Source organism: Rhopalosiphum maidis, chromosome 1, assembly GCF_003676215.2.
Source record: "Rhopalosiphum maidis isolate BTI-1 chromosome 1, ASM367621v3, whole genome shotgun sequence".
NCBI lineage: Eukaryota > Metazoa > Arthropoda > Insecta > Hemiptera > Aphididae > Rhopalosiphum > Rhopalosiphum maidis.
Window position 1 is genome coordinate 10,193,709 of NC_040877.1, and position 24,885 is coordinate 10,218,593.

The 24,885-nt window shown below is 28.5% G+C and overlaps 2 protein-coding genes and 1 long non-coding RNA gene across 20 annotated transcripts; 1 reads left to right on the forward strand and 2 right to left on the reverse strand.

The window, feature by feature from the left end:
- Positions 1 to 122: 122 nt before the first annotated feature.
- Positions 123 to 962, reverse strand: LOC113548141 (NADH dehydrogenase [ubiquinone] 1 alpha subcomplex subunit 5). The gene is made up of 3 exons (XM_026948863.1): positions 822 to 962; positions 470 to 631; positions 123 to 410 (listed from the first exon to the last, which is right to left on the reverse strand). Exons 1-3 carry the CDS (start codon positions 843 to 845, stop codon positions 237 to 239), a joined length of 360 nt encoding a protein of 119 aa, XP_026804664.1. The 5' UTR covers positions 846 to 962; the 3' UTR covers positions 123 to 236.
- Positions 963 to 7,232: 6,270 nt separating this feature from the next.
- LOC113548137 lies at positions 7,233 to 23,285 on the forward strand. Of its 18 annotated transcripts, none has more exons than XM_026948838.1 (25): positions 7,233 to 7,486; positions 10,605 to 10,801; positions 10,992 to 11,300; positions 11,393 to 11,530; positions 11,653 to 11,753; positions 11,814 to 11,962; positions 12,038 to 12,250; positions 12,320 to 12,469; positions 13,173 to 13,337; positions 13,402 to 13,614; positions 13,674 to 13,824; positions 14,387 to 14,624; positions 14,752 to 14,789; positions 14,859 to 14,941; positions 15,170 to 15,319; positions 16,561 to 16,600; positions 19,086 to 19,106; positions 20,176 to 20,318; positions 20,409 to 20,414; positions 20,500 to 20,802; positions 21,247 to 21,429; positions 21,491 to 21,703; positions 21,782 to 21,901; positions 21,983 to 22,123; positions 22,289 to 23,285. In XM_026948838.1, the coding sequence occupies exons 2-25, from the start codon at positions 10,641 to 10,643 to the stop codon at positions 22,358 to 22,360; spliced, it is 3,501 nt and encodes a 1,166-aa protein (XP_026804639.1). In that variant the 5' UTR covers positions 7,233 to 7,486; positions 10,605 to 10,640; the 3' UTR covers positions 22,361 to 23,285. The 18 variants fall into 18 exon arrangements, with proteins under 18 accessions (XP_026804639.1, XP_026804641.1, XP_026804643.1 ...); XM_026948840.1 differs by lacking the exon at positions 7,233 to 7,486 and adding an exon at positions 8,136 to 8,703 and having other exon boundaries at positions 14,862 to 14,941; XM_026948842.1 differs by lacking the exon at positions 7,233 to 7,486 and adding an exon at positions 8,137 to 8,703 and having other exon boundaries at positions 11,820 to 11,962.
- LOC113548142 lies at positions 16,607 to 20,557 on the reverse strand. Its single transcript, XR_003404876.1, has 3 exons — positions 20,391 to 20,557; positions 20,191 to 20,307; positions 16,607 to 17,330 (listed from the first exon to the last, which is right to left on the reverse strand). It is a non-coding gene; the product is annotated as an uncharacterized LOC113548142 (long non-coding RNA).
- Positions 23,286 to 24,885: the final 1,600 nt, after the last annotated feature.

The following is a 24,885-nucleotide window of genomic DNA, read 5'->3' on the forward strand; positions in this document are numbered from 1 at the left end:
TTCTATGCAATAATTATATTTTTGTTTTCATTTTTTAAATAATACATGTTTTTTATTTCACATTATATTGTTAAATATATTTAAGTACACTTTACACATAGGTTATTTATTAATTATCCAAATAAAAAGCAATACTTTATGTTTCACTTTATTAATAAAAATCCCAAATTTCGCAGAATACATATTTAAAGTATCTAACAAATTGAAATCAAACTATTTTACAATATTTAAACAAATCACTTTGATGGAGGCCAGGTCCATTGGTCAGCATTTGGTTTGACAATTAACGATTCCCATGGTTTAAATGCCAACATCTGTCTAGACAAAACCAATTCATTTTCAGCCTGTACAATAAGTTCTTCAGCTTGTCCACAGTCAATTTTCTTTTCAAAATCTTCTACTGCTACAGTCTAAATGAAAAATGAGTAAGTTATAAACTTTATTTACAATTATGCAATAATTGCAATACTTCTTGAACGATTTTGGCTCTATTGCTAATTATTTGCTCAGTATATTTTCGATACGCCGCGTCCTCTGGCATCTTACGCAAAGTTCGCAGAATCTTCCCGTATAACACTCCCAGAGTGTAGTGTGGACTTTTTGCTACATTAAGTCTCGTGAGACCGGTTGTCTAAAAAAAATATTGACATTCATTAATAACATGAAATACGACTAATCTACATGGGCACATTGCTGATATAAGCATTATAGTATTATTAATAATTGTAATATTGCATATTTTTATAAACCACTTTAAAGCAGGTTCGAATGCTAATAATTATTAAAACGCAATTGTTTTTAAAAACAATTTAAACGCTTACCTTTTTTAAGTATTTATAAGACATTTTGAAGGACAATGAAAAAATGTTCAACGAGTTAGTTTTACAATTTACCTTAACAGTTAACACTTTATGGGAGTAAAAAAAAAAGCAAGTAAATCAGTGTATTATCACTTAGTATTATCACTTATCAATTTAAAAAACTGATAAAAAAAATACAAGACCAGAGAATCAGCTGCTATTTCAAATTTCAATATGCTATTATCATTATTATTAATTCTGATAGTAACCCGTAACAACTACAGTTTAAGTGTGGTTTTTAAGAGTAATTAATAATTATTACTCTATGATGTGGTTTAACTGTTTAAGTTATGACTTATGTACAGTGTTGTGATACGATTTAAAATATACTATATATATACCTAACGTAAGATCACATATTTATTAATTAATAAATTGGTTTGATTAATATTATTTATAACGTTCTTCACTCTACTTATTTTATCTGCACATTTTTGCATAATTTCAAAATTAATTTTGTTCAAGATTCATATAAAATCATTAATATTTTGCTTGTTATTGAAACTTATTAAATCATGTTTATTATAAATGGTTAAAGTAATCTTAGTATCTTACTAAATTGTTCATAAATAATATAATTATTAAATTATTACATAAATCATATCTCGCCGCTTATCGTAACGAGTATAAATAAATTGATTGATAAATCTATCCTAAATAGATCCATCTTGCAACCAGCAAAATTTTAAATAAATTATTGTATTCATCATAATATCGTTCGGCCGTTTGGGACTTAAGGATTTAACTACAAAGCATAGGTTTTTACCATAATTAATAATTAATATATTTCTCACCACTTGCCAATTATAATGATTAATGAATTTATCGGCATTAATACGTATTTTTTTCTGATTTTAATATCAACAATTAGCTTATAGATTTAATCCTATTTTAACTATTTGTAAATATATGTAATTATATTTATAAGTTATTTTTAAAAGTTGTATATCGTTTAAAAAATCTTTAGTCCGACTTGTACAGTTGTACTTATTATTTAATATTATGGATCATTTGGACCAAAGATCACAATTGGACGATTCAGACTTTACTACTATTGTGAATTCAATTCGTTTTCAGTAATAAAATAATAAAACAGACCTATTCAAATATTTTTGGTAATTTTTTTTATAAAATTAAAATCATTGCATTGTAGTTACTATTTTTTTTACACATACAGTTGTATATATGACAGAATAGTGTATAATTTGCTGATTATATAATCTAATAATATTATATAGAAATCTCGTGTCACAATGGAAAATGTATGTCGCTAAACTCCTCCGAAACGGCTTAACCAATTTTCATGAAATTTTGTGTGTATAATCAATAGGTCTGAGAGAGTTATGTAAACTATTTTTCATACCCCTAGACAATAGGTGTAAAGGGTGGCTCTACACAAATATTTTTTAATATTGGTTAATTGATTATAAAAATGCAACTCTAAGCAGGACAGTTATGTAAAATTGATATGCCAGAGATATCATCTATATACCAAAAATAGATTTTATCCTTACGCTAAATGTTAGCATTGTTATTTGTTAGCATTTTAGTCTATAGGCAACCAAATTTAACACGGGTGCATTTTGTACGGGCAACGAAGTGCATGGGAACAGCTAGTATTAAATTAAAAATCACGTGAGTGGCAAAGTGGTATTTGCAAAGTCTTCTGCATTTGCTATACAGCAACAGCAATAAATTGCTAAGTGAATTACATAACTTGTGGCCAAACCGTGTAGTATTACCTATTACCTAAATATTTATATGCGGCTATGTAATATACTATAGGTGGCTAACCATAGCCGCGTGAACTGAAGGACTTGGTAGACAAATGCCCTTTTGCGGGCCAATTCTTTTTTTCCGAATATAGTAGGTACCTATATGTAAGTAGTTAATTATATTTTGATTGACTTGATTCATGAGTCATGACTGATGTCTGATATTAATAAATTATCATTTAAAATACAATAACATTTGACACGAACCGTGTTATCATCAATCACGCCCTCTCACTAGTCCCACCGTGGATCCTATAACTAAATAACTACCACGATCAAAATTATAATATATACCTAATCGTACTTCTACTTCTTCTGGAATGTCTACTCTTTAAGAGTTTTAATTAGTTTTACTACACTGTCTCTATTTAGGACTGTGTCTCTCCAGTCTTTAACTCCTCTGTAGGTTTTTAGATCTATTCTTATTCCACTGCGTCAATCAATCTTTTCCTAGATCTTCCTTTAGGTCTTTTTTCTTGTAGTTTCCATCCCTGTACTACTTTGTTTCGTTTTATTTTCTTCTCATTATGTGACCTAATCACCTACCCATTATATTCTTTGTTATTGATATAGTTTGTTACTGGTACTAGTTTCAACATATCGTACAACTCTTTGTTATATCTCTTCCACCAGTTCCCCATTGTTTTACCGGTGATAGATCCACATATTTTTCTCCATACTCTCTTTTCGAAAGTCCTCAAGCTTATCGCTGTTTGACCGTCGTTAAAATATTAAATTTCGCAATCATTCTTGAGCGTTGGTCTAATAATAGCTATACATCTATAATAGCTATACAGAATCTTACTTTCATTTTTCTAGATATCACTTTGGACAGTGGCGGATTTTCAAAAAAATGGGGGGAGGGGTCCTAAAAAAATATGTGAAAATTTATTTTATAAATTTTATAACATATAAATATCTGGGTGGCGGGGTTCAGAATATACATTTCTATTGCTCCGGAAATGTTATAAATTCTGTTCTATACGTATTAATTTTTGATTCCTGCTCCCTGCTTTAATGGAATTCCGAATTAATAGCATTTTTTAAATGATATAGTTTTGATGTTTTGTTCTATTTATAGACATTTGAAATTTAATAGTTTTATTCATTTTTTTCTCAATTTATGTATAATATTTTTGTTTATGAATAAAATGTTTGATAATTTGATACGGGATTTTTCATGAAGAATTTAAGTCTATATGTATGTTTGTATTGTTTGAATTTAAATTAATATACTTAGAGTCACATTCATTTGTATTAGGGTTTGAAATTTAAATTTTATAATTATTTTCAAATATTGTACGTGTACAAATAGAACATCGTATACTTAAATAGGAAGTACTAAATATCTACTTAATATTTTCAATTTCGTATATTAAGTACTTATATTTTATTTATGAGACAACTGCAGCCTACAAGGTTAGACGAGTTACAATACATAACGTAATAACGTTACTCTAATTTATATATATATATAATATATAGTATAGTTAATAGTTATCTATATAGCTACAAACTGTAGGATGAATTATTTAGTGTAATACGGTTACAAATAGGTACACTAACTAATGTAAAATAATTGGAATAAGTCCAATTAAGGAATCTGCATTTAAATGATTGCCAAATTTATACAAACACATTTAACATCTTCATACATTCAATAAATAGGTAATATAATATAAATATGACAATGAAAATCGGAAATACAAAGTAAATAATGATGTGTAAGATAATATGAAATAAATATAATGCTATATATATAATATTTAGCCATGCAGTAGCCAATTGCAGACTACAATAATACATTAATATTTAATACATATATCTCACTGTAATTATTGGAAGGAGAACTTATTGTATGCTTTAACTACGTTTAATATTCAAAGTTCCTACCAACTTCACGTGCTATATTAATATATTATACACATAATAAAGATAATTCGTACATATACTATACAAATACAATTATACTTTCAAACATTTTAAAAGGGTTTAAAGCTATCATAAATCCATGAGTACTATTAATTATCTTTCTTCACAACTGTTCTCGATCGTCTACAATCCAAATTTTTTTAATTAATTCGACACTCAATTAGCTTAGGTACTTATTTTCTTATGAAACGTAAACAGATTATAGAACCATAAAAATAAATACCTATCAGTTATCACTATCGCAAATAAAAGAATAGTTATATTCTATACTAAAGACTGTCGACGAATAAGGCATTGGGTCCAATTAATTTATGGGGCTTTTTACTGAATTAAAACCTTGAGTTCAATACATTGACCATTTAATATAGCTATTATACATTTATACATAACTCGAGCTTCATTTATAGACACATACACCCATACAGATTTCCCATTTAATACTATTATGCTTCAAAAACTCATTAGGGATCTTATAATAAGTCTTTAGTCATTGTATTTTTAAATTAGACATGTGAATATACTTTATCAGAGCCGTGCCGTGGGGGGAGGCTAAGGGGCATGCGCCAATGCATAATGATAAATAAAATAGGGGCAAATATTTTTGATTTTTTTAATTTTGCCCTGGGCACCAAATCTTAACGGCACGGCTCTGTACTATATTATATTTACTCCACGCATCCCTAAGGGAGATGCATTCCGCATCACATTTGAAACTGTTGTCCCATAGCTCATTGATGACTCATTAAAGTGTTTGGGTTACTTTTTTCCATGTCCCCGTATGGCGTATGTATACAATATTATTTCAGTCTGTTTATGCAAATATTTTTTTACTATAAAAAATGTATATTTTAATCAATAATTTTTTTTTAATTTATTTAAATATATTCCATCTGTTTACAAAATAAAACAATACGTAATAGGGGTAACAATAAAATAAACGCGAATCACATGAAGAGGAGACCATTCATTAACAAAACCCCAGACGGCCAGACATACTATATAAATAAATTTGAAAAAAAATATTAAGTGATTGCCGACTGTCACTTACGTTTGATGATTTTTTTTTTATTCTAAATATTTACTTATTTACCATAAGGAAATATTGTATATCATTGGCATGAGTATAGGCCTTTTTTACGATAAATATGCAGTACGCTGATATAGTATTAGTATAGCCGTATAGGTAATACCACGCCCAGCTAGTTTAGCTTGTCTTAAAGACTTAAAAACTTTAAGAAGAATTAAATTCTTATAAAAATAAATATACACTTAGACTGTATATTAAGTTGGTAAAATTATTGACATGTGTTATCTACCTAAAATATGTAAGTATAATATAGGTTCTATATTACTATAATACATTGATATCTATACCTAACCTATACCGGCTATACTTATAAACGGGCTATATTAAATAGGTATAATTTACGCATCTATGTGTTTTTATTATGGTTAAGACTTATGACAACAGCGACAATTGAAAAATCGTTAAAAGAACGTTAAAAAACCTCCATAATCCGCATCCTCGTTTACCTACTGTGTGATGTCTTACAATATATGCGTATAAAATATATTATATAAATTGTGAAAAAAATTATTAGAAGGTGTTCGCGGTAATTAGGCCATTGCTTCTATTATAAAATACAAAAATTGTTTAGTTTATTCAGTAGTGATTGTGATTTGGCTCGTTGGTAATCAATATTAATTGTAGTCGTTCGTATAATAAATAGTGAAATAGAAAATAAGTGAAAATAAAATGTCCTTAAAATGTCGGACAGAGTTCATGTAATTGAAAAGAGAGACTGTAAAAAATGTAAAATCGCCAATGAATTCAATAGTCTACCAAATACATTATCGTCAACTATCGAACAGAAAGATAACATTTTGAAGTTCAACTTGTGAAAATATGAAAAAAAAAATGAGGATGACTCCTTGTTTTGTCGATAATGTTTATTAAAATGGTTTTTTCAGTGCCGAGATAAAAATATACCATTAAATGGAATAATTTTGCTTAAAAAAAAAAAAAACGAATATGCACAACAGCTAGGACACACTAATTTTAAAGTTAATATAGTGGTTGGCTTACAAATTGGAAAAAAGAAATGATTATTATCGTTAACGTATTTCGTCGATATAATATGTCTGCATTCAAATAATGATTCATCGATTTCAATTTTTTTTTAAAAATTCTAATAAAACCCGATATCTCAACTTTTTCCCGTTCCCCTTAAGATTCGACATAACGAGAATCTACTGTATATATATAGATACATATATTGTACGATTTATAGTGCCTTTTGCGTTTCGCCGTTTGTGCGAAACAAACTTCCTGGGAAATATATATACGCATAGTCGGACCTTGGGGCGATTTCTCTGTGCGCGCGCACAATATATACGTTCTCACAGATGATGATACGTACACACGGCCGCCGGTTAGCGCGAAGACCGCAAGACAGCGTCATCATCCCTCTGAGCGCGGCTGCCGCTGTTGACCCTCTCGGTACGCCGCCGCAGCATCCGATAATCACAAAAATTTGTCTCGCACATGCGCCCCACCGGAGTCAACAACACTACACGCACACGCACGCACATCTTACGTGCACATATATAATATCTAACGCGAATATATAAATAGCGTAATGCATTATCATGTATAATAACGCGGACAGCGATCTCTCCGAACGGCGTCGCGCGACGTGGCGTTGTTCCGCGTACACATGAGTACTGCACCATTTAAATATAACAAGTAATAACACATGACGTACGTTTTATTCGGTTTTAGTGACAATATTATGGTCGTACGTAATAACATTATAACGATACGCCACCGCCGACAACGCCGCCTCCTGCAGACGACTCACTACGCGCGGAATACCATCACATCGCAACACGTCAACGCGTCAACACGTCTAAGACGCGGTATATACCTATAATAAATTATATAATATACTATATACACGCACGCACACTTGTATTTATGTTATTATAAACACGACACTGTACATAGCTACTACACATAACGTCAAAACGTTAATTTACATACGCGTAGTAGGTATTATGTAATATCATATTGTGTGTGTGTGTGTGTGTGTAAACGATAAAAATATTATTGTATACATCGCGCTGAACATAACAATATAATATATACAAACTACGGCCACTACGCGATTGCCTTCCCGAGCGTACCGAGTTGTGTACAGAGCTATTACATTACGCGCCGGACAGCGGCCCTATACCGCGAGCTACACCGTCCCGCAGGGACCATAGGGTATATCTATGTATATGTTTATTATTAATCGTACGGCAGTGTTGGCCCTCTCCGGCCTCGTTCCGCGGAGACCGTTTAGCCGGCGTGACGCGTGTAATAAATAATAATAATATTACGAACGCGCGCGCCCGACGATCCCTGCAGGCGTGGTCCTCCCTCTTCACACCCCCCCACCCACAAATAGTTAGATCGATTCGTACAGCGTCCGCGGTCCCGTTGCCGCGCCGGGACGACGGGACGCGCGCTGTCCGTCTGTCGCGCGCGGTCCACGTCTGCCGGGCGCTCGACACGCACCGCCGCCACCACACGTCATACGTTATTATATCGCGCGACGTCCGTCTGTCGTGTCCGACCACTGCGCCGCCGTCCCCACCGACGATCGCGGCGGCGGCGGCGGCGACGTACCCGTGAGTCACGTTTTCCCTCGTTCCGCGGCGCGCGAGTGACGGACAATCAATAACCTTATCACAAGCAGAGCGGTACAACACACGGCGCTCTCACACACACGTACACACGCATACACGCGCGCGCGCCCGTTGACGAGCAGTACACGCAAACACACATACACGCACGTTCTGTAGTGTCGCGTACACGCGTATGCCGTGCTCGCTGGTCGTTTCACTGTCGTGTAGTTCGGTGCTGGCGGTACGACTGTCGCGCGACGACGACGACGACGACGACGACGACCCGACGGCCACGAACGCGCGCGACGGCGGCGTCCGCTGCTCCGATTTCTGCTGCTGCCCGTCACCGCCGCCGGGCCGGACTCGCCACTGCCAGTAGTCCGTCAACAGCGCCGTCGGCCGAGACCTCCGTGCTTGCCGTTAAGTTTAATGTCGGCAAAATATAAATCCATCTGTTTAGGAAGGTGAGCCCACTCATAGATTTCCGTTAGCGCGTACACGCCGCGTTCGTGTCACGTCGTTCAGCTCTCGCCGGCGGTAGTCGCGCGCGTGTCCGGTGACGACGGATTGCCACTGCTGCTGCTGTTTCTTCTTCTTCTTCTTCCTCTTATTCCTCGACCAGACGTGGACGACGCCGGACAGCCGCTCTGGCCATCCAAAGTGTTTGGCCTTAACGCTCTGTCCTGCTGTCACCGTTGGTGTTCTAGTTTCTAGCAGCTCTCACCGCGCTGGGCTGTTCATCGCCAGTGTCCGCTCCAGTGGCCGGTCACGTTAACCATTTCTGTTGTAACCCTCTAGTCGAAAAGTATTGTTCAACTTTTTATTCATCACAGTAGACCTTATGACATATCTTTGAGTTTGATATTTTAAAATTGATTTTACACTTAAAACAACGGATACATTTCAAGTCTTTTGATGCATTTTAGCATGATCAACGACATTATATGTTTCTAGTAAGAACGTTACAATGTTGTTACTTCTGACACATGTAGTGTATACCTAACTAATTTTCAAAACATTTTTGGACTTATTTAAAATGTGAGGTGTCATTTTATAGCACATTCATCACTATTTCTTATCGAAAGCATACCATTTTTCAATAGCTATTCGTTTGTCCAACAATTTATCAGTAATTACTGCCAAAGTGTATTAATTATTTTGTTGTATAATCATTTGCAAAGATAATATTTAATGTTAGGTATAATTGTTTTGTAGACCAATATAATCATTCATATTAAATATGAATATAAATATTTTTTAATGCTTATGTTATGATATATTGGTGTGGACATTCAACCATATTGAATATTTCGTAATTCAATAATTAACTTTTAGCCCATATCAATTATTATACATTGTACACATTATAATCTGTTTTTCATAATAATTAATAGGTGTAATCTACATTTTACACAGTTCAAAATAACTAGTGTTATAGCAATTTTATTAATTAAACAATCTGTATAATTTTATGAATAGAAGAATTATAAATAAACATAGGTATAATGGGTATGCATGTGCATATGGTTATTAATGCACCTACATGGCTATATCATACACGAGAATTTAATTTTTTTCATGAAATATTTCTGTCTTATCATACTTCTCTTATAACAAATATAAAAAATACAGTTCAATATCTAACTAAAAATAAAATGTAGAAATAAAAAAGTTTTGCCTTTAAATGGCTGTTTTTATTCATATTTTTTAAGTTATATACTGTAAAATATATTCATACGCTTATTGTAAACAGTAACTATAAAAAAAAAAAAAAAAACATTGGTTATATAGTTAGAATGATAATTTATTAATATTTATTAAAACAGAAAATATTATTTATTTAATGGTATATTATTTAATAGGTCTTGGATATAGTTGTAGTTAGATTATATATATATTACATAAACTAATATTGTTATTGAAATGACATCAATCCTATTGGTCCAGTAGTGAAATATTTCCATTTAAAATACTTATTTTGTACTCCAAACATGTACTCTAATGTATACAGTATTTGACTAAAAATATTGAAACACAATAGTGTCTGTTGGGTTTGCCGTATAAACGAATTACTAATTGATCTTTTCTTGAACTTCTAATGTTAGTTGTTAGTTGCCATAACAACTACAATGTAGCCAAATTGCATATGTTTCTAATAATGGCTGTTTTTGTTAGAAAAACAAATTTTAACATCCACCCAATATTGTTTTCAAATATTCTAGGTAATATTTATTTAACTCCAGTAAAATTCATAGGTAGTTGTTATATATTTTAGGACATTATAATAATTTATTATTCAAGTGCTGACAATAGTTTATTATTTTGTAAACTAAATTATATGTATATATTTTTTGTTTTGTTTTAGATTTCAGAAACGGTGGGACCCGTATTTTGAAAAGCTATGATAGGCTTGAAACTGGACAATGATGATTTATCAAAGATTTTCCCTAAGTGTCGCCCATCTACTGTACGATCTACAGACTTAAATTTAAATCCCCTTTGTGACGACGACACAGACCATGATATGGATTTGACTCAGTCAAATGAACGGCAAAGAAATAGGTACTAATTATGAATATACAAATAAGCTTAATAGATTTTATACTTAATACCCCATATTTTCCTGAGTCTCTTTATGAAAAATGTCCAGTTTAACACATTTTTCAATTATTCCCTTTGATGTTGTTTTAAATTAATTATTCTGTATTTAAATTTGAAGGTTAATTATAAATGACCCTGCATTATTCAATAGGTGTGATAACATACGTGGAAATGGTACTAGAAAACGTAGCATCCGTGGAATAAGAAAATTTCGAACTCGTAGAAGAAGTGACAGTGATGCTAGTCAAGATTCATCATTAGAAACTAGTATTGAAGACGATGAGGAAGAAATTAATGAAAACATGGACGAAGACGAAGATGATGAATCCGATATCAAAAACGCATCCAGTGAATCTGGAGGCATGTGTAATGTTGACATTGGGGCTGCTAACCGAACAAGAAACTCAAATAAAATCAACTCAGCATCACATCAATCTACATATAAATTGAGAGATTCAAGGTTTGTTAATATTATTTTAGTAAACTTTCTGAGAAAGTTGAAAATTTATGTGATTTGAGCTGTATTTATTCATATTTATGGTTAACTTATAGAATTATAGAAATAGCTGGAGGTCGAGAAGTCTATAGTCAAAGTCGAAGTAAACCTGGACGAAAAACCCGTCAATTGCCTTTGCCTGCAGAAGTCGATTGGATCAAATCACCTGGCCGGGTTTGGGAACTTCGCAATAGGTAAGTTATAGATTTAATTTGGTTTTTATTGAAGATTTTATGGTACCTTACTTTATTATTCATAGTTAAATATTATTATTTTTATTTTAAACTTAAACTTAATAATTAATTGTATTTTGTAGGGGACTCGATGTTTCAAGTACTGAATCTTCACGGGACATTTCTGAAGCCGTATTTTCTACTGATGTTAAACCTACCAAACATCAACGACCATTATCCTTAGGTATGTAAATAAATGTAAGAATAAAATGTACTTTATTATTTTTATTTACTATTCATTTAGAATTAGATGATCCAGTTTTGTTTGATGATATACATAATGATATGTGGGATAAAGTTCAACATGATGCTTCAATTGGGCACTATGGGATGCATCATCATAAAAATACATACCAAACTATTGATCCGTGTCAACATCATTTAAATTATAAAGTATGTATGGATTTTTTCTTTAAATTTTAATGATGATTAATATTAATTACTATATTTTTTTTATATTTTTTATAGACTAGTCAAAATGGCGATATAAATATGATTGCAAATAGTAATCGATCAGAAATATCAAGCACTGAAAACACTGATGGATTAGTTAGGTCTCAATGCGAAATTCAGACTAATGATTTTAATGGATCACCAAAACAATACAGGGAGGAAGAACAATCAATGCCATCTTTATTATCATCTCCTACACTCTATATGCCTCGACCAGGATTTCCTCAAGTATATTTGTAGTATACATAGTATTAATATTATTGTGTTTATAATCCTAATAATTTTAATTTTTCTTAGAGAGTGATTCAAGATGATTCTAGGTCTTCCAGTCCATCTCCAACAATGAATTTCGATTATTTGTATGAATTTTCAGAGACTAGAAAAGTTTTAGAGGAATTCTTCAAATCTGGAGCCGAAAATCAGGATAATCAACAGTTACAATTCCAGGTATATAGTAATATATATATATTTTTATGATATAAATTATAATGTTTTTAACTTGAGTGTATATTTAAATTTTTATTGAAAGAGTTAAATTATTTTGGGTGATTCACAAATCATGCTCACTCCCATTTTGTTCTAAAAATTTGATTTAATAATGAATTTTTTAAATTTAAATTTTTGGAATTATTAAGTATATCTATTCTAATTGTTGATATGTTTATGTCCACATTCCTAGTTGTAAGCACATTAGTGACTTGACCCTCATCCCTCTCCTATTACTATATAATTATTTATAATACTGTCTTGGTATATAGTACTAGGTCTAAGGTACAAATGGGAGGCAATAAATGCTCATACTGGAATCATATTGACTGTACATTTATGAAATTAAAGTATATTCAAGGACTGATAAAAACATTTAGTGTAGTCATAGGCACAATTAAAGAGCGTTTAGGGTGTATTTTGCATCCCCAAATACTTTTTTTAATATCACATTCAGTAGCGATTCAACACTATGTATGAAAAATGAAGAGCTTTAGCACCCTCAGTTTTTTTTTATTGAAATTACGTCAATGAGCGTAGTAATTAATACTTAACAGACTTAATTCTTAATAATTAGGATTTATTTTTACATTTTATTGTTAATTATTGATAATATTATATTCATGTGATGATTTGATGTTAAATTGATATATTTCTTATTTAGGATTTGGAGTATGAATTGCGACGAAGAATACCAGTTTCTGAACAAGGTAATACATATGTTGGTATGCATCTATCAAATGAAGATGTACACAAAAATTCACAGTTATCCCCACATAAGCATGATTCGTCATCAGATGGTTCTCGATGTTTAGCTGGAGTTCATCAAGTATGTATAATTATTAAATGACCGAGTTTGTTAATAATATGTTGTATGATTAATATTTCTTTAGAGCTGTGTTGGAAGGTATAGTCGTAATGTGACTTTATCACCTGAAGTAACAGACTGTGAAGATGCTGGTATGGGTAGTGATGGAGAATCATCTTCTATGGTAGATGGTCAACACTTAATTCCATTATGTGGTGTAACGTGTATCACCATGCCAGTCTTAGAAGATGGATTGTCTAGTGGTCATACTAGTGATACAGATAATAACAATCCAACTGTATGTAATATATATTTTATGTTTTATTGATTAATAACATATATTGTTCATGTACTCAGGTATTGTTAATGAAAAGACAAATTAGTGAGATTGAAAGAGAAATAATAGAACGTACAAATAGAGCCAGTAAATGTGATAGCGTTGATGCAAATGCAAGTGAGGTACATTCCAATAGCCAAGAAACAGGAATTCAGTTATTAGATTCACTAGGTTTGTTTTTCAAATAATCTTATAAAATTAATATACTAGCATTTTGATATTTCCAAGACAAATTTAAGTTGTATGTGGGGTTCTACCTAATTTAAGTTATTGAAAATAAAATACTAATTTGATAATATAAGAAATACAAAGAAAAAACAACTACATCAAGGTTGTAACTTAATAATAATGGATGGGTCAACTGATGTTTAAATTAAAACTATTTAAACTTGAATATTAATTAATTCTTTTTTTGAACTATCAAATTTTATAAGTTTAAACAAAATGTGAACTTAAATAATAGTAAAACAGTGTTAACACATAACAAAAATAATTTAAATTTAATTTCTGTCATATTCGAATATTTCAAGCTGATTATGTTTGAACTATTAAAATTATTTGGAATGTTTATAAATTCAAACTTAATATTAATGTGTTAGGGGAGTTCAAAGAGTTTGAGATTCCACCCCTAATGATAATATAATACAAACAGAATAATCAATTGTTTTTTTGGAATATATCCCGTTGTTATAAAAACAAATAACTTAGTAAAAAGCATATTTTTGGTTTTTAGTAAGACCTGATGAGAGTAGAACACCTCCTCCGCCAGCACCCACAGCACATCGTAGTGCCAATGAATCTGCTGATTTAGTTGAAGCTGCTATTCATGAAATAAGATCTAGTCTTAGACAGGCGAAACCATTAAAGACTACTAATGTGGATGATGATATATCTCCAGGATGCAGTCCTAGTAAAGATAGTACGAACTCAAATACTGCCAAAACTGAAGATTTGCCTATCTGGGTACCAAGGTAAAATTATAGTTTACTAATATTTGTTATCAATGATTCCAAATAAAATTGACTATTGCTGTGAAATATCAATAACATTTTTTTAAGATTTAAAATAATTTACTTATTACACACCTTTTTTTTTAAGGCATAGAGGTACTGGATCTGGACCTAGTGGCGACGAAGGTATTTATCTATTTATTATTTTCTTTGGATCATTATTTTTAGTTTTATTTCAACATGTTTAATTACTAGAAGAAGCTGATACAGACTTAGAAACTGATAGACTTTTAGGACAGCAAAGAACTGATGACACTGGATTCTTTGATGAAAAAACTGTAAGTTTTTAAATAAACTATAAAATGTATTTCCCTAACACTTTGATAACCCCTAGTGGTTTTATAGTATTTACTCAAGTGGCGTATATTGTTTGAGCAATTGTGACATGTGTTACTAACCCAGTCGGTCAATTATTTTAATTTTTGAAAAATAATTAAATAAATAAGCATTTAAGTTACAAAAAATTAAAAGAAAACAAATTAGTTTTGTATAAAATATCACCACAGGACTGGAAGAAGTCAAAAACACGGTCTTTGTTACCGTTTAGTTTGACGACATCATCAAGCAATACGTCCACACATCCTACACCCGTAGAACCGGCTGCTATAATTGAAAAACCATTCATCGTAACCCAAACCCTTAATCCTGCAAAAAAGGTTTGCCTATGTGCTTTCGACTTCAATTTTAGACATTTTAATAGTTTATTGATTTAATTAATTTTATTAATTGTTTGGTCATAGTTCTCTGTTAGATACTATGTAAGACACTATGATGGATTTTTATTTGCATTACACAGTTTTTATTTTGGCTTTTAGTTAGTATCTATATTTCTTACAACAGGTGATGTTTTTACAGTATGAGCTAGATACTAGAACTCTCCATTACTGATTACATACAATTAATTTTTTTGAAATTCATTTATTATTTCAAATATTTCTTCTTTTGTAATCACTGTAACTAGTTAATTATCTTAGAATTATGATAATAAGTATTATCATTTATATTATTGTAACTATTTAAAGTTCTACTCTTGTGTTATTAGTTGTTTTTTTTTTTAACTACTTTTGAAGTGACGTTAAAAAATCATTGAAATTAATCCTTATAAACTGTTGCTAAAAATAAAACAAAGAAAAGTACCTATATAAGCAAATATTTTTAGTTTCTAGAAATTATCATCTCAATTTTATTAAGTATATTTTACATTTTAACTTTTGTTAAATTAATGTGAAATACTTTATTATTTTTCAGTTTTAAGTATATTTCAAATGTATATGACAGAATGACAGATTCGTATTTTGATGTATGTTTTTTTTTTATTAAATTAATTAATTAAAAAAAAGAAAATAAACTATTATGCAATAGCTTAAAAATAATATCTTAATGTTATGTTGTTAATTGGACAATTCATAATTTGCTTTATCATTTTTGTTGATCAATATTTTATTGTTTTACAAACATAAAGATACTTTATACTTCAATATAGATAAGTTTATTTTATTATGATTACAGAAAAGGGTAAATTTTTGAAAATTCTAGAATAAATACGCATTGTTATACATTTGAAATATTTAAACCAAATTTCATAATATGTATTTTATATACAAATGAAAATATTTTTAAATGCATTCTAAAATATATTATTCATATTTCAAATTAATATTATAAACTCAATTTTATAATCACTTGTTGTTGGGATTTTTATTTTTATAGTATCTGCTTAATTCCATATGAATAAATGCTTTAAAAATGTTGTAATCCTTTAATTATTTATGTAGTATTATTTTTATGTATTGAATGAAGTGTTATTAAATTAAATTTTTGCTGGATTGTTCAAATTTCAAAGTAAAATTATATGAATTATTGATTTTAATGATAAAAAATACATTTTTTTTCATAGGAGAAAGATGGAACGAAGAAAAAAGCACGAAATAAAGAAGGTCAGTAAAATTGAAATGATTTAATAATATTTTTAATAAATTGTAAAAAACAATGAATAACCGCTAATATATTATGCCGCATGGAAAATTGAGAAGCAATTTTCAGCAGTATTCAATAATGATTTTGTTTCAATGCTTTTATTGCTAGTCAACACTTAAAAGGCAATATAATATTATTTAAACAATAATTATGCTTAACTAAAAAATTAACTAAACTTGAGGTTATGAATAATGATGCTTTTTTACACTTGCTATCAGCTTGCCTGTCAACAGCAAAGTACTTTGAGTTAATTAGTTAAAGTCTTTACAAATATCTTGTATTATACAAACATTATAACTATCATCAAATTATAAACTTAATTATATAATATTTATTTTTAGTTTCTGAGTGAAACTAGATGCAGTATATTAGTTATTCAATTAATTATGAATATATATTAACAATTTTGTGGGTAGAAAAACTACTTAAAAAGTTTTATCTTACTTAATTATACATTTAAAAATTTGTTATCTTTCTAAGACAACTGTTGAAATCCATAGTAATTCTTATGAGATTATAAAAATTCTACTTTTCAATTAAATATGTAGTCAAAAATAATACAATTAAATATAGATTGCTTATTGGCTATAAGTAAGGTGAAGAGCTGGGACAAGTGGTTTATCAAGTTCTGTACAATTAGGGTGTTTGGACGTCCTGGTTTTTAAAAGTTTCTTCCGTCATCCCGTAAACCTTTAAAATATATTTTTTATGATATGTATTACATTATATTAAAATTTATATAACTTATGGTAAGTTTTAAAATCAAATTCCAAATACAATTAACAATAAATTTAAAAATATATATCTTAAAATTACATAATTCATATTGTAAATTAAAATTCTTATCTAAATCATATATTTGTTTTATTCAAAATAATTTTTTCTTTATGAAACATATTTTATCTGTCCCGGTTTTCTCTTTAATTATCTGTTTACCCTATGTTCAATAGAAAAATATGATTTAACTAAAAGTTACATTGTATTATATACATTGATTAATTTTTAGATAAGTATTTTATAAGAAACTTGTCCTTCTAAATTGAGTAAATATATGTTATTTTATTTGTATTTTATTTATGGTATAATATAAAAAATTACTTTTTTGTAATTTTCTGATATAATTGATTAATTATTCACTTTTCCCACAAGACAGAGTAATAGAGAAAATTAATCAATCTATGTGGGAAAGTGTATAATGATGTGTATCACATGCCCCACGATGGAAATATTTTAAAACTTGATTAAGACTGTTTTTAAATGGTCTAAAATAGATAAAATAGTGTATAATTATTGAAAAATTAAATGTTAAAAGTACTGTAATTTTTTATCACAAGTCTTAATTGTATTCTAAACATATAATTTGGTAGTTTGAAGAAATACCATTTTGTATATTTGCCCCATAAATTGAAATATATATGTTAGCCACTAGTATATTTCTGGTATTTTTTCTTATAATATATATTATAAACATTAATTTATTTACTGAGGTTATCAATATCAATATATTAATATAGTAATCAGATAAAGTTAAACTTGTGCATTAAGTATTTTGCTTATCTCATTTGATATTACACATTAATTTAATCCTTGAGATTAAGAGGACGTTGCACCCGCATGTGTTGTCTCCGTCTTACACATGTATAATATTGAAAATATTAAATAATTGAAAATGCCAACAAGAGAACACAGATAATGTTCTTACCTAAAAGTTTAATAATAGCTCAATTAATTCACTTTCATATTAAAACTAAAAGCACACTATTGAAACTGGTGAATGAAAATTTACTATGTCTCATGTGTGTAAAACAAAGACAACACATACGGGTGAGACATCCTCTTAATTATTTCCACTGATTTTTTATTTCAATGTTTATATACAGGATAAAATATTTGAAAATACTTCTTTATTTTGATAATATACATAATTTTAGAAATGTACTTTTATAAAATGTATCATTTTAATTTTGAAAATATAAACATCTAAAATATTAGTAAACTCATATTTATCCTAACTATAGTAAATAATATAATAACAGAAGAATCAATTAATATTTTGTTTTTTAAATTTCGATTCCTAAAATTAGAATTTATAGTAAAAATCTTTTAATATAAAATATGATAATTTTTAACTAATGAATATTTTAAAGTAAAATTTTCAATAAATGGCTTAAAATGTTTCATTTATATTTTTATACGGATATTAAATAACAAAAAAAAATACACGTAATATACAAAAATTCATTCAATATCATTTTTAAATATTCTTTTTTTTTAAAAATATTTAATATGACATTGAAGATTTATTGATAGTCAAAATGAGTGAAGCAAGACAAATTCCTAAAACACCCAATATCATATCAGAACACTTTTAATTGTGTGTAAATATACTTTAATATATTATGTATGTATCTTAACAGCTTTGTTTTGTTTTTTTTATTCCGTTAGGAATACCTCAACACCAAACAGGTATGCTTTGATAAGAATGTATAATTATTTTCTTATAATTTATAATTTTATCTGCACGGTTTTAACAATATTTCACACTAAAGTTAACATGTATATGTATATATACCTGTATACATTATTATTATGACTAATATTAAATTAATTTCTTTTAACATTTTTATAATCTTTCATTTTTATAAAGTTATTTTATTATTGATTTTAATATTTACATTTTAAACACTTCTTTGGCCAATAATTGTTCTGCTTTTAATTTAAAGATCTTACTATTTCATTCTTAAATAATTTATTTTCCTGTTATTATACAACATACCATTTAGTTTACTGTGCAATTATGTTCAATTTTTGTCTTGAGATAGATTTGGATTTATCTATTTAATTTATTTATTTTTACTACTATGAGTGCATGTTTAATATGATAGCATTATAACTGTGAAGTTGTGTGTTGAGTAATTAATATATATTATTTAAACTATAATATTGTGAATGAACATAGTATATATTTTAGTTCTTAGATCTGTATAGTTGTGTTAAAAATAAAATTAACAATTGTTAATACTTACTATTAAAAAAGAAATTAATAATTGTTGTTCAATTGACCTAGAATGTACCGTATATTAAAAAAAAATTATTTCCATTTTGTTCTTTTGTTTTTTTTTTTATTTCATTATTCTAACACTAACAATTTTGCTTTTTTTTTATCAACTGCACAACATGGAATTAACACAATATTGCACTTGATTGCACGGTAAGTCCAATGAAACACACAACTTTTATATTCAATAAACACTTGCTTTAAATATGTTATCGTTGTGAAATCGTCAGCGATTAAATTTTAATTATAATATATAAATGCAAAATATTAGAAAAAAATAGTAATATCTAATTTTACATTACAAATTTTTAAATTTATTATATTTTAATATTATATTACCCTATATTAAAACCTTAAAAGACTAGTGTCTGAAATTGTATGAATGTGAAATTAAATTTACAACATTCAAAAAATACTTTAAGTATAAGTATCTAAAATTTGTTCTCATATACTTTTAAATTTTTACTTGGTATTTAGTTATGATTCACGAACCTGCAGTATTAATTGAAGGTGTTTTATTTCGAGCACGTTACTTGGGTTCTACGCAGTTGGCTTGTGAAGGACAACCGACAAAAAGTACCAGGATGATGCAAGCTGAAGAAGCAGTGTCTAGAATAAAAGTAATATAATAAATAATATTTTTTTATTTTTAATCTTTTATGTATTCAATTTATCTTATTTCGCTTCCTTACATTTGGATTGTAAAATAGGCTTTGGTAAGTTGGATGAGTAAAATAAATCATCTTTGTTGTATTAATAAAATAATAGTATTGAAATAAAAAATGTAATTTGTTTTGACAGGCTCCTGATGGTGAAACTCAACCAAGTACAGAAGTGGATCTTTTCATATCAACTGAAAAAATTATGGTTCTTAACACTGACTTGAAAGAAATCATGATGGACCATGCTCTTAGAACAATTTCATATATAGCTGATATTGGTGAACTGGTTGTGTTAATGGCCCGAAGACGTTGTTTTCTTACACACCAACCCTCCGAGTCCACCACAGAAACTGCATTAGTGCCTTCAAGTATAAATGGCGTTGACAAAACAGCCAACAACAGAACTCCCAAAATGATATGCCACGTTTTTGAAAGTGATGAAGTAAGATATCTAATATATCTGAATTAAAATTATAACTAAAATTTGATATAATACTAGTGATAATGAAATTTACCAATCATTTTTCGTCAGTTTTCTTTTTATTTATTCAAGTGTAAATTGACTGACACATGTCATGTACTATTGATATTAACTATGTAGTTTTCAAAAATAATTAAGACATAATTTCATCATTAATGTTGTATTTAATAAGCATATTATATTCTACTGAATATTTTTATGATTTTAATGGTGTATGTGTAGACATTCAATTTTCGTATCTATAAATATGTATGTATATTCAAAAATATTTAATACATATTAGTACATTTCTTTACTTATACTTATATTTCTAACAATTTTCATTAATAATTGACAATGATATATTGAGTTAGTAAACATGTTATTTTAGATCGGTACTTATTAAATTTTATTTATTATGTATAGGCACAATTTATTGCCCAATCTATTGGCCAGGCCTTTCAAGTGGCATACATGGAATTCTTAAAAGCAAATGGTATAGAGGACCACAGTTTTGTCAAAGAAATGGACTATCAAGAAGTTTTGAATTCACAAGAAATATTTGGTGATGAATTACAAATGTTTGCGAAAAAAGAGTTGCAAAAAGAAGTATGTTATAATTTGTTTGATTAATATCAGTTTACTAATTTTGTTTTTATTTTTCTGTCAGGTTGTAGTGCCAAAATCTAAAGGTGAAATACTCGGTGTTGTGATTGTGGAGTCGGGTTGGGGTTCCATGTTACCTACGGTTGTGATAGCCAACTTGGCTCCAGCTGGAGCAGCTGCACGCTGTGGCCAGTTAAATATTGGTGATCAAATTATTGCTATTAATGGTGTATCACTAGTTGGTCTACCTTTGTCGACCTGCCAAAATTATATTAAGGTACTGCTGAATTTATTTATAATACTGGCTTGCAACTTAATTTTAATAAACTGTTTTTCTTTTTTTTTATTTCTAAAGAATTCCAAACCTCAAACAGTGATCAAATTAACTGTTGTTCCATGTGCTCCTGTAGTTGAAGTGAAAATAAAAAGACCAGATACAAAATATCAACTTGGTTTTAGTGTTCAAAACGGTGTGGTAAGTGATAAAAGTTATTAATCTTATTATTTGTATTTTATTTTAATTAAATTATAAAGTATATTTTATTTTATGTTATAGATATGCAGTCTACTTCGTGGTGGAATTGCAGAACGTGGGGGTGTGCGAGTTGGTCATAGAATTATTGAAATAAACAATCAAAGTGTGGTAGCAGTACCACATGAAAAAATTGTGAACCTGTTGGCAACTTCAGTTGGAGAAGTAATTAGATAATGTTTAATAATTATTACAAATTTAATATTTTTAGAAATTTATAATATACTTTTGAAACGGATTTCTGAAAACTACAATTGTATTTTATGAAAATATATAAAATAATAATTTCAACATTGATTAAATATATTATATAATGTTTTTATTTTACAGATTTTGATGAAAACAATGCCAACATCAATGTTTCGTCTTCTGACTGGTCAAGAGACACCTGTATTCATCTAGTCTTAAAACATAAATAGTCTATACAATGAATGTAAAAATAATTTGCCATTATGAGTTTAATTTAAACTTCGAGAGGAAAAGTATATTTGTGAGATGTTGCAGTATAACTAAGTATAATGTAAACATTAGGTCTTGTATCACGCTGAACAATTGATACTAAGCCTGGTCAGTTTGTGGATTAGTTAAGGGTTTTTGCACAATTTCACAGGTATCTTCTCCTCCCATTTCCTTTTTATCATAATATTATTAAAGATTGAAAAAATGAAAGAATTAAATATGGAAATAACAATTTTCCAAGCATTATTTAATTTGAACTTTCAACTTATGTTTTCTGTTATAATTTTGAGCATCTTGATATTCAAAAACTCTAAATAATAAGAGATAACATCTACATGATGATTTTAATATATGTTGCATACACATTTAAAACACAATTTATCAAATATTGCCATATCACAAAAAAATATTATATTATTGTACTATACATTGAATTGTTTTTCTAAGTCTTATCAATCTAATTAAGGCCCTAATTTTTATTTTTTCATACATTATGTTTGTTTTTTTTATATATACTTTTATTTGGTATTTTTTTATTATTATTTTTTTAATGTTGTTATTGTTATTTTATTTGTGATAATTACCTTATTGCTAATGTATATGACATTGCTGTAGCATTGTATTAATTTATACTTTGACCAACAACATTGTAAGCACAACAGCATTGTCATCATTTGAACAACTCAAATTTATGTATAATACATAAAATGTGTCTACGGATGCATTAGCTGTGACAATTCTAATTCCTAATTATTCTAGTCATTTTCGTGAATGAACATGTTATGATGTAATTTTTAATCCTAATATTTATTGTGGTCATTAGACTTAAATATTATGTATTATAATAAAAATAAAATGAATATTTAAATTATATATATCTATATATAATGAAGTATTATATGTATAATGTTTATAAAATGTGTTTCTATTGGTTTAAATCTAAAGTATATATATACAACATTTTAGACTTGATGGTTAGTTCATCACTGTTTTTTTTTAGTTTTTTAATTTTGCAGGCATTCAAGTATTTAAGGTTAATAATATATAATAATTATAGAATTATATATTTTTACTTCAGGAGTATTGTAAAAAATAAATACCACAAGGTACTGTTACTTAAAATGTATATTCTAAATAATATTGATTTGGGCACGGTTCAATCTTTAGGCAGATAGAATGTGAGAATAATTTTAAAAAATCATACAATTTAACTGTAAATTGTTATTTGTTCCTAAGATATTATGAAAACTTAAAAAAATAATTAAGATTTCGATTTGTTTGATATGATGCAATCAATCAAATTTTAAAATTAAATTCATAAAAAATACTAATATAGGTAAGTGCAGTTAAACATATTACTACAATTATTATACATTAAGCTATCTGCTATAGAGGGGTTATCCTTCTCACCATATGTAATTGCACTTTCATCACAGCTGTGTAAACGCTAATAGCAACTATTTTGAATTGATATTAGATTCATTATAATATATGAAATTAAAATAGAATATTTATACTTGGTTATTTATTTAAATTAAATCAGAAAAAGTATAGTTTAAATTATATGTAATGAACAGGGCTAATATACAGTATTTATGCATTTTTTTTTTTTGTCAGAACATTTAATTCAATTCTTATTACTGGTAGTTGAAAATAAAAATTAATGACTAAAAAAAAAATAATAAATTTAAGTAATACATACCTGAACCATTAAATGATTTTTCCAGTCACTAATAATGTCAACGATATACAGCAACTGACTTGATATTTTGTAAATAATGTCAATATTATTGTATGCTGTCTTGTATAGGTTCTTTTAAAACTCTTTATCGACTAAATTATTTAAACTCTCTGTCTTTAGAATAATTAATAAACTTAATTCAAATACATTCCTTCTTATGAAAAAATAACTAATTCCTTTGAACATGTCTATGAATCCACCTATCTCATCACTTAGAATTAATATGTAAATTAAAATATTATGAGTCGTAACTCAAAAAATCAGATTATAATTTTAGTCAGTTCATCCTAAACTCACATGATATGGGTCTTGATGGCAAGGCTTCACAAGAGAATACTCAGAATCACCATGTTCTTTCACTAGACAGAGTACAGTGTTGTGCAGGGTGAGACCACCTTCAACACTAAAATATCATAAATGTGGAACACATGAATAGTTTATTATTCAAAAGCTAAATTCTTCTATTTTAGGTTTATTTCAGTAATTATGTAGTCTATTTTAGTCCTTGTTAAAACTTGATAAATGAGTTAATTATATTTTTTAAGTTCTGGTTTAAGAATCATGATGAGTTTTTTTCTTATATTTCACAAATATATATATATTTTTTTAAATAATCATATTTTAATTGTATACAAGTATGTTTTAAGTATACAACAATTATAGTACAAGCAATATGTAAACATGTTCACTGACAAGATTTTAACTCATATCAGGTTTACATAAAATA

What these genes read in the sequence shown, in the direction of transcription:
- LOC113548141 (XM_026948863.1), bottom strand. Translation starts at nt 845, where the DNA reads ATGTCTTATAAATACTTAAAAAAG. An exon ending in CTTATAAATACTTAAAAAAG is followed by an intron (nt 632 to 821) that starts GTAAGCGTTTAA and finishes TATTTTTTTTAG; the next exon opens with ACAACCGGTCTCACGAGACT. An exon ending in GAGCCAAAATCGTTCAAGAA is followed by an intron (nt 411 to 469) that starts GTATTGCAATTA and finishes TTTTTCATTTAG; the next exon opens with ACTGTAGCAGTAGAAGATTT.
- LOC113548137 (XM_026948838.1), top strand. Translation starts at nt 10,641, where the DNA reads ATGATAGGCTTGAAACTGGACAATGATGATTTATCAAAGATTTTCCCT. An exon ending in TTGCCTATCTGGGTACCAAG is followed by an intron (nt 14,625 to 14,751) that starts GTAAAATTATAG and finishes TTTTTTTTTAAG; the next exon opens with GCATAGAGGTACTGGATCTG. An exon ending in AAAAAGAGTTGCAAAAAGAA is followed by an intron (nt 21,430 to 21,490) that starts GTATGTTATAAT and finishes TTTTTCTGTCAG; the next exon opens with GTTGTAGTGCCAAAATCTAA.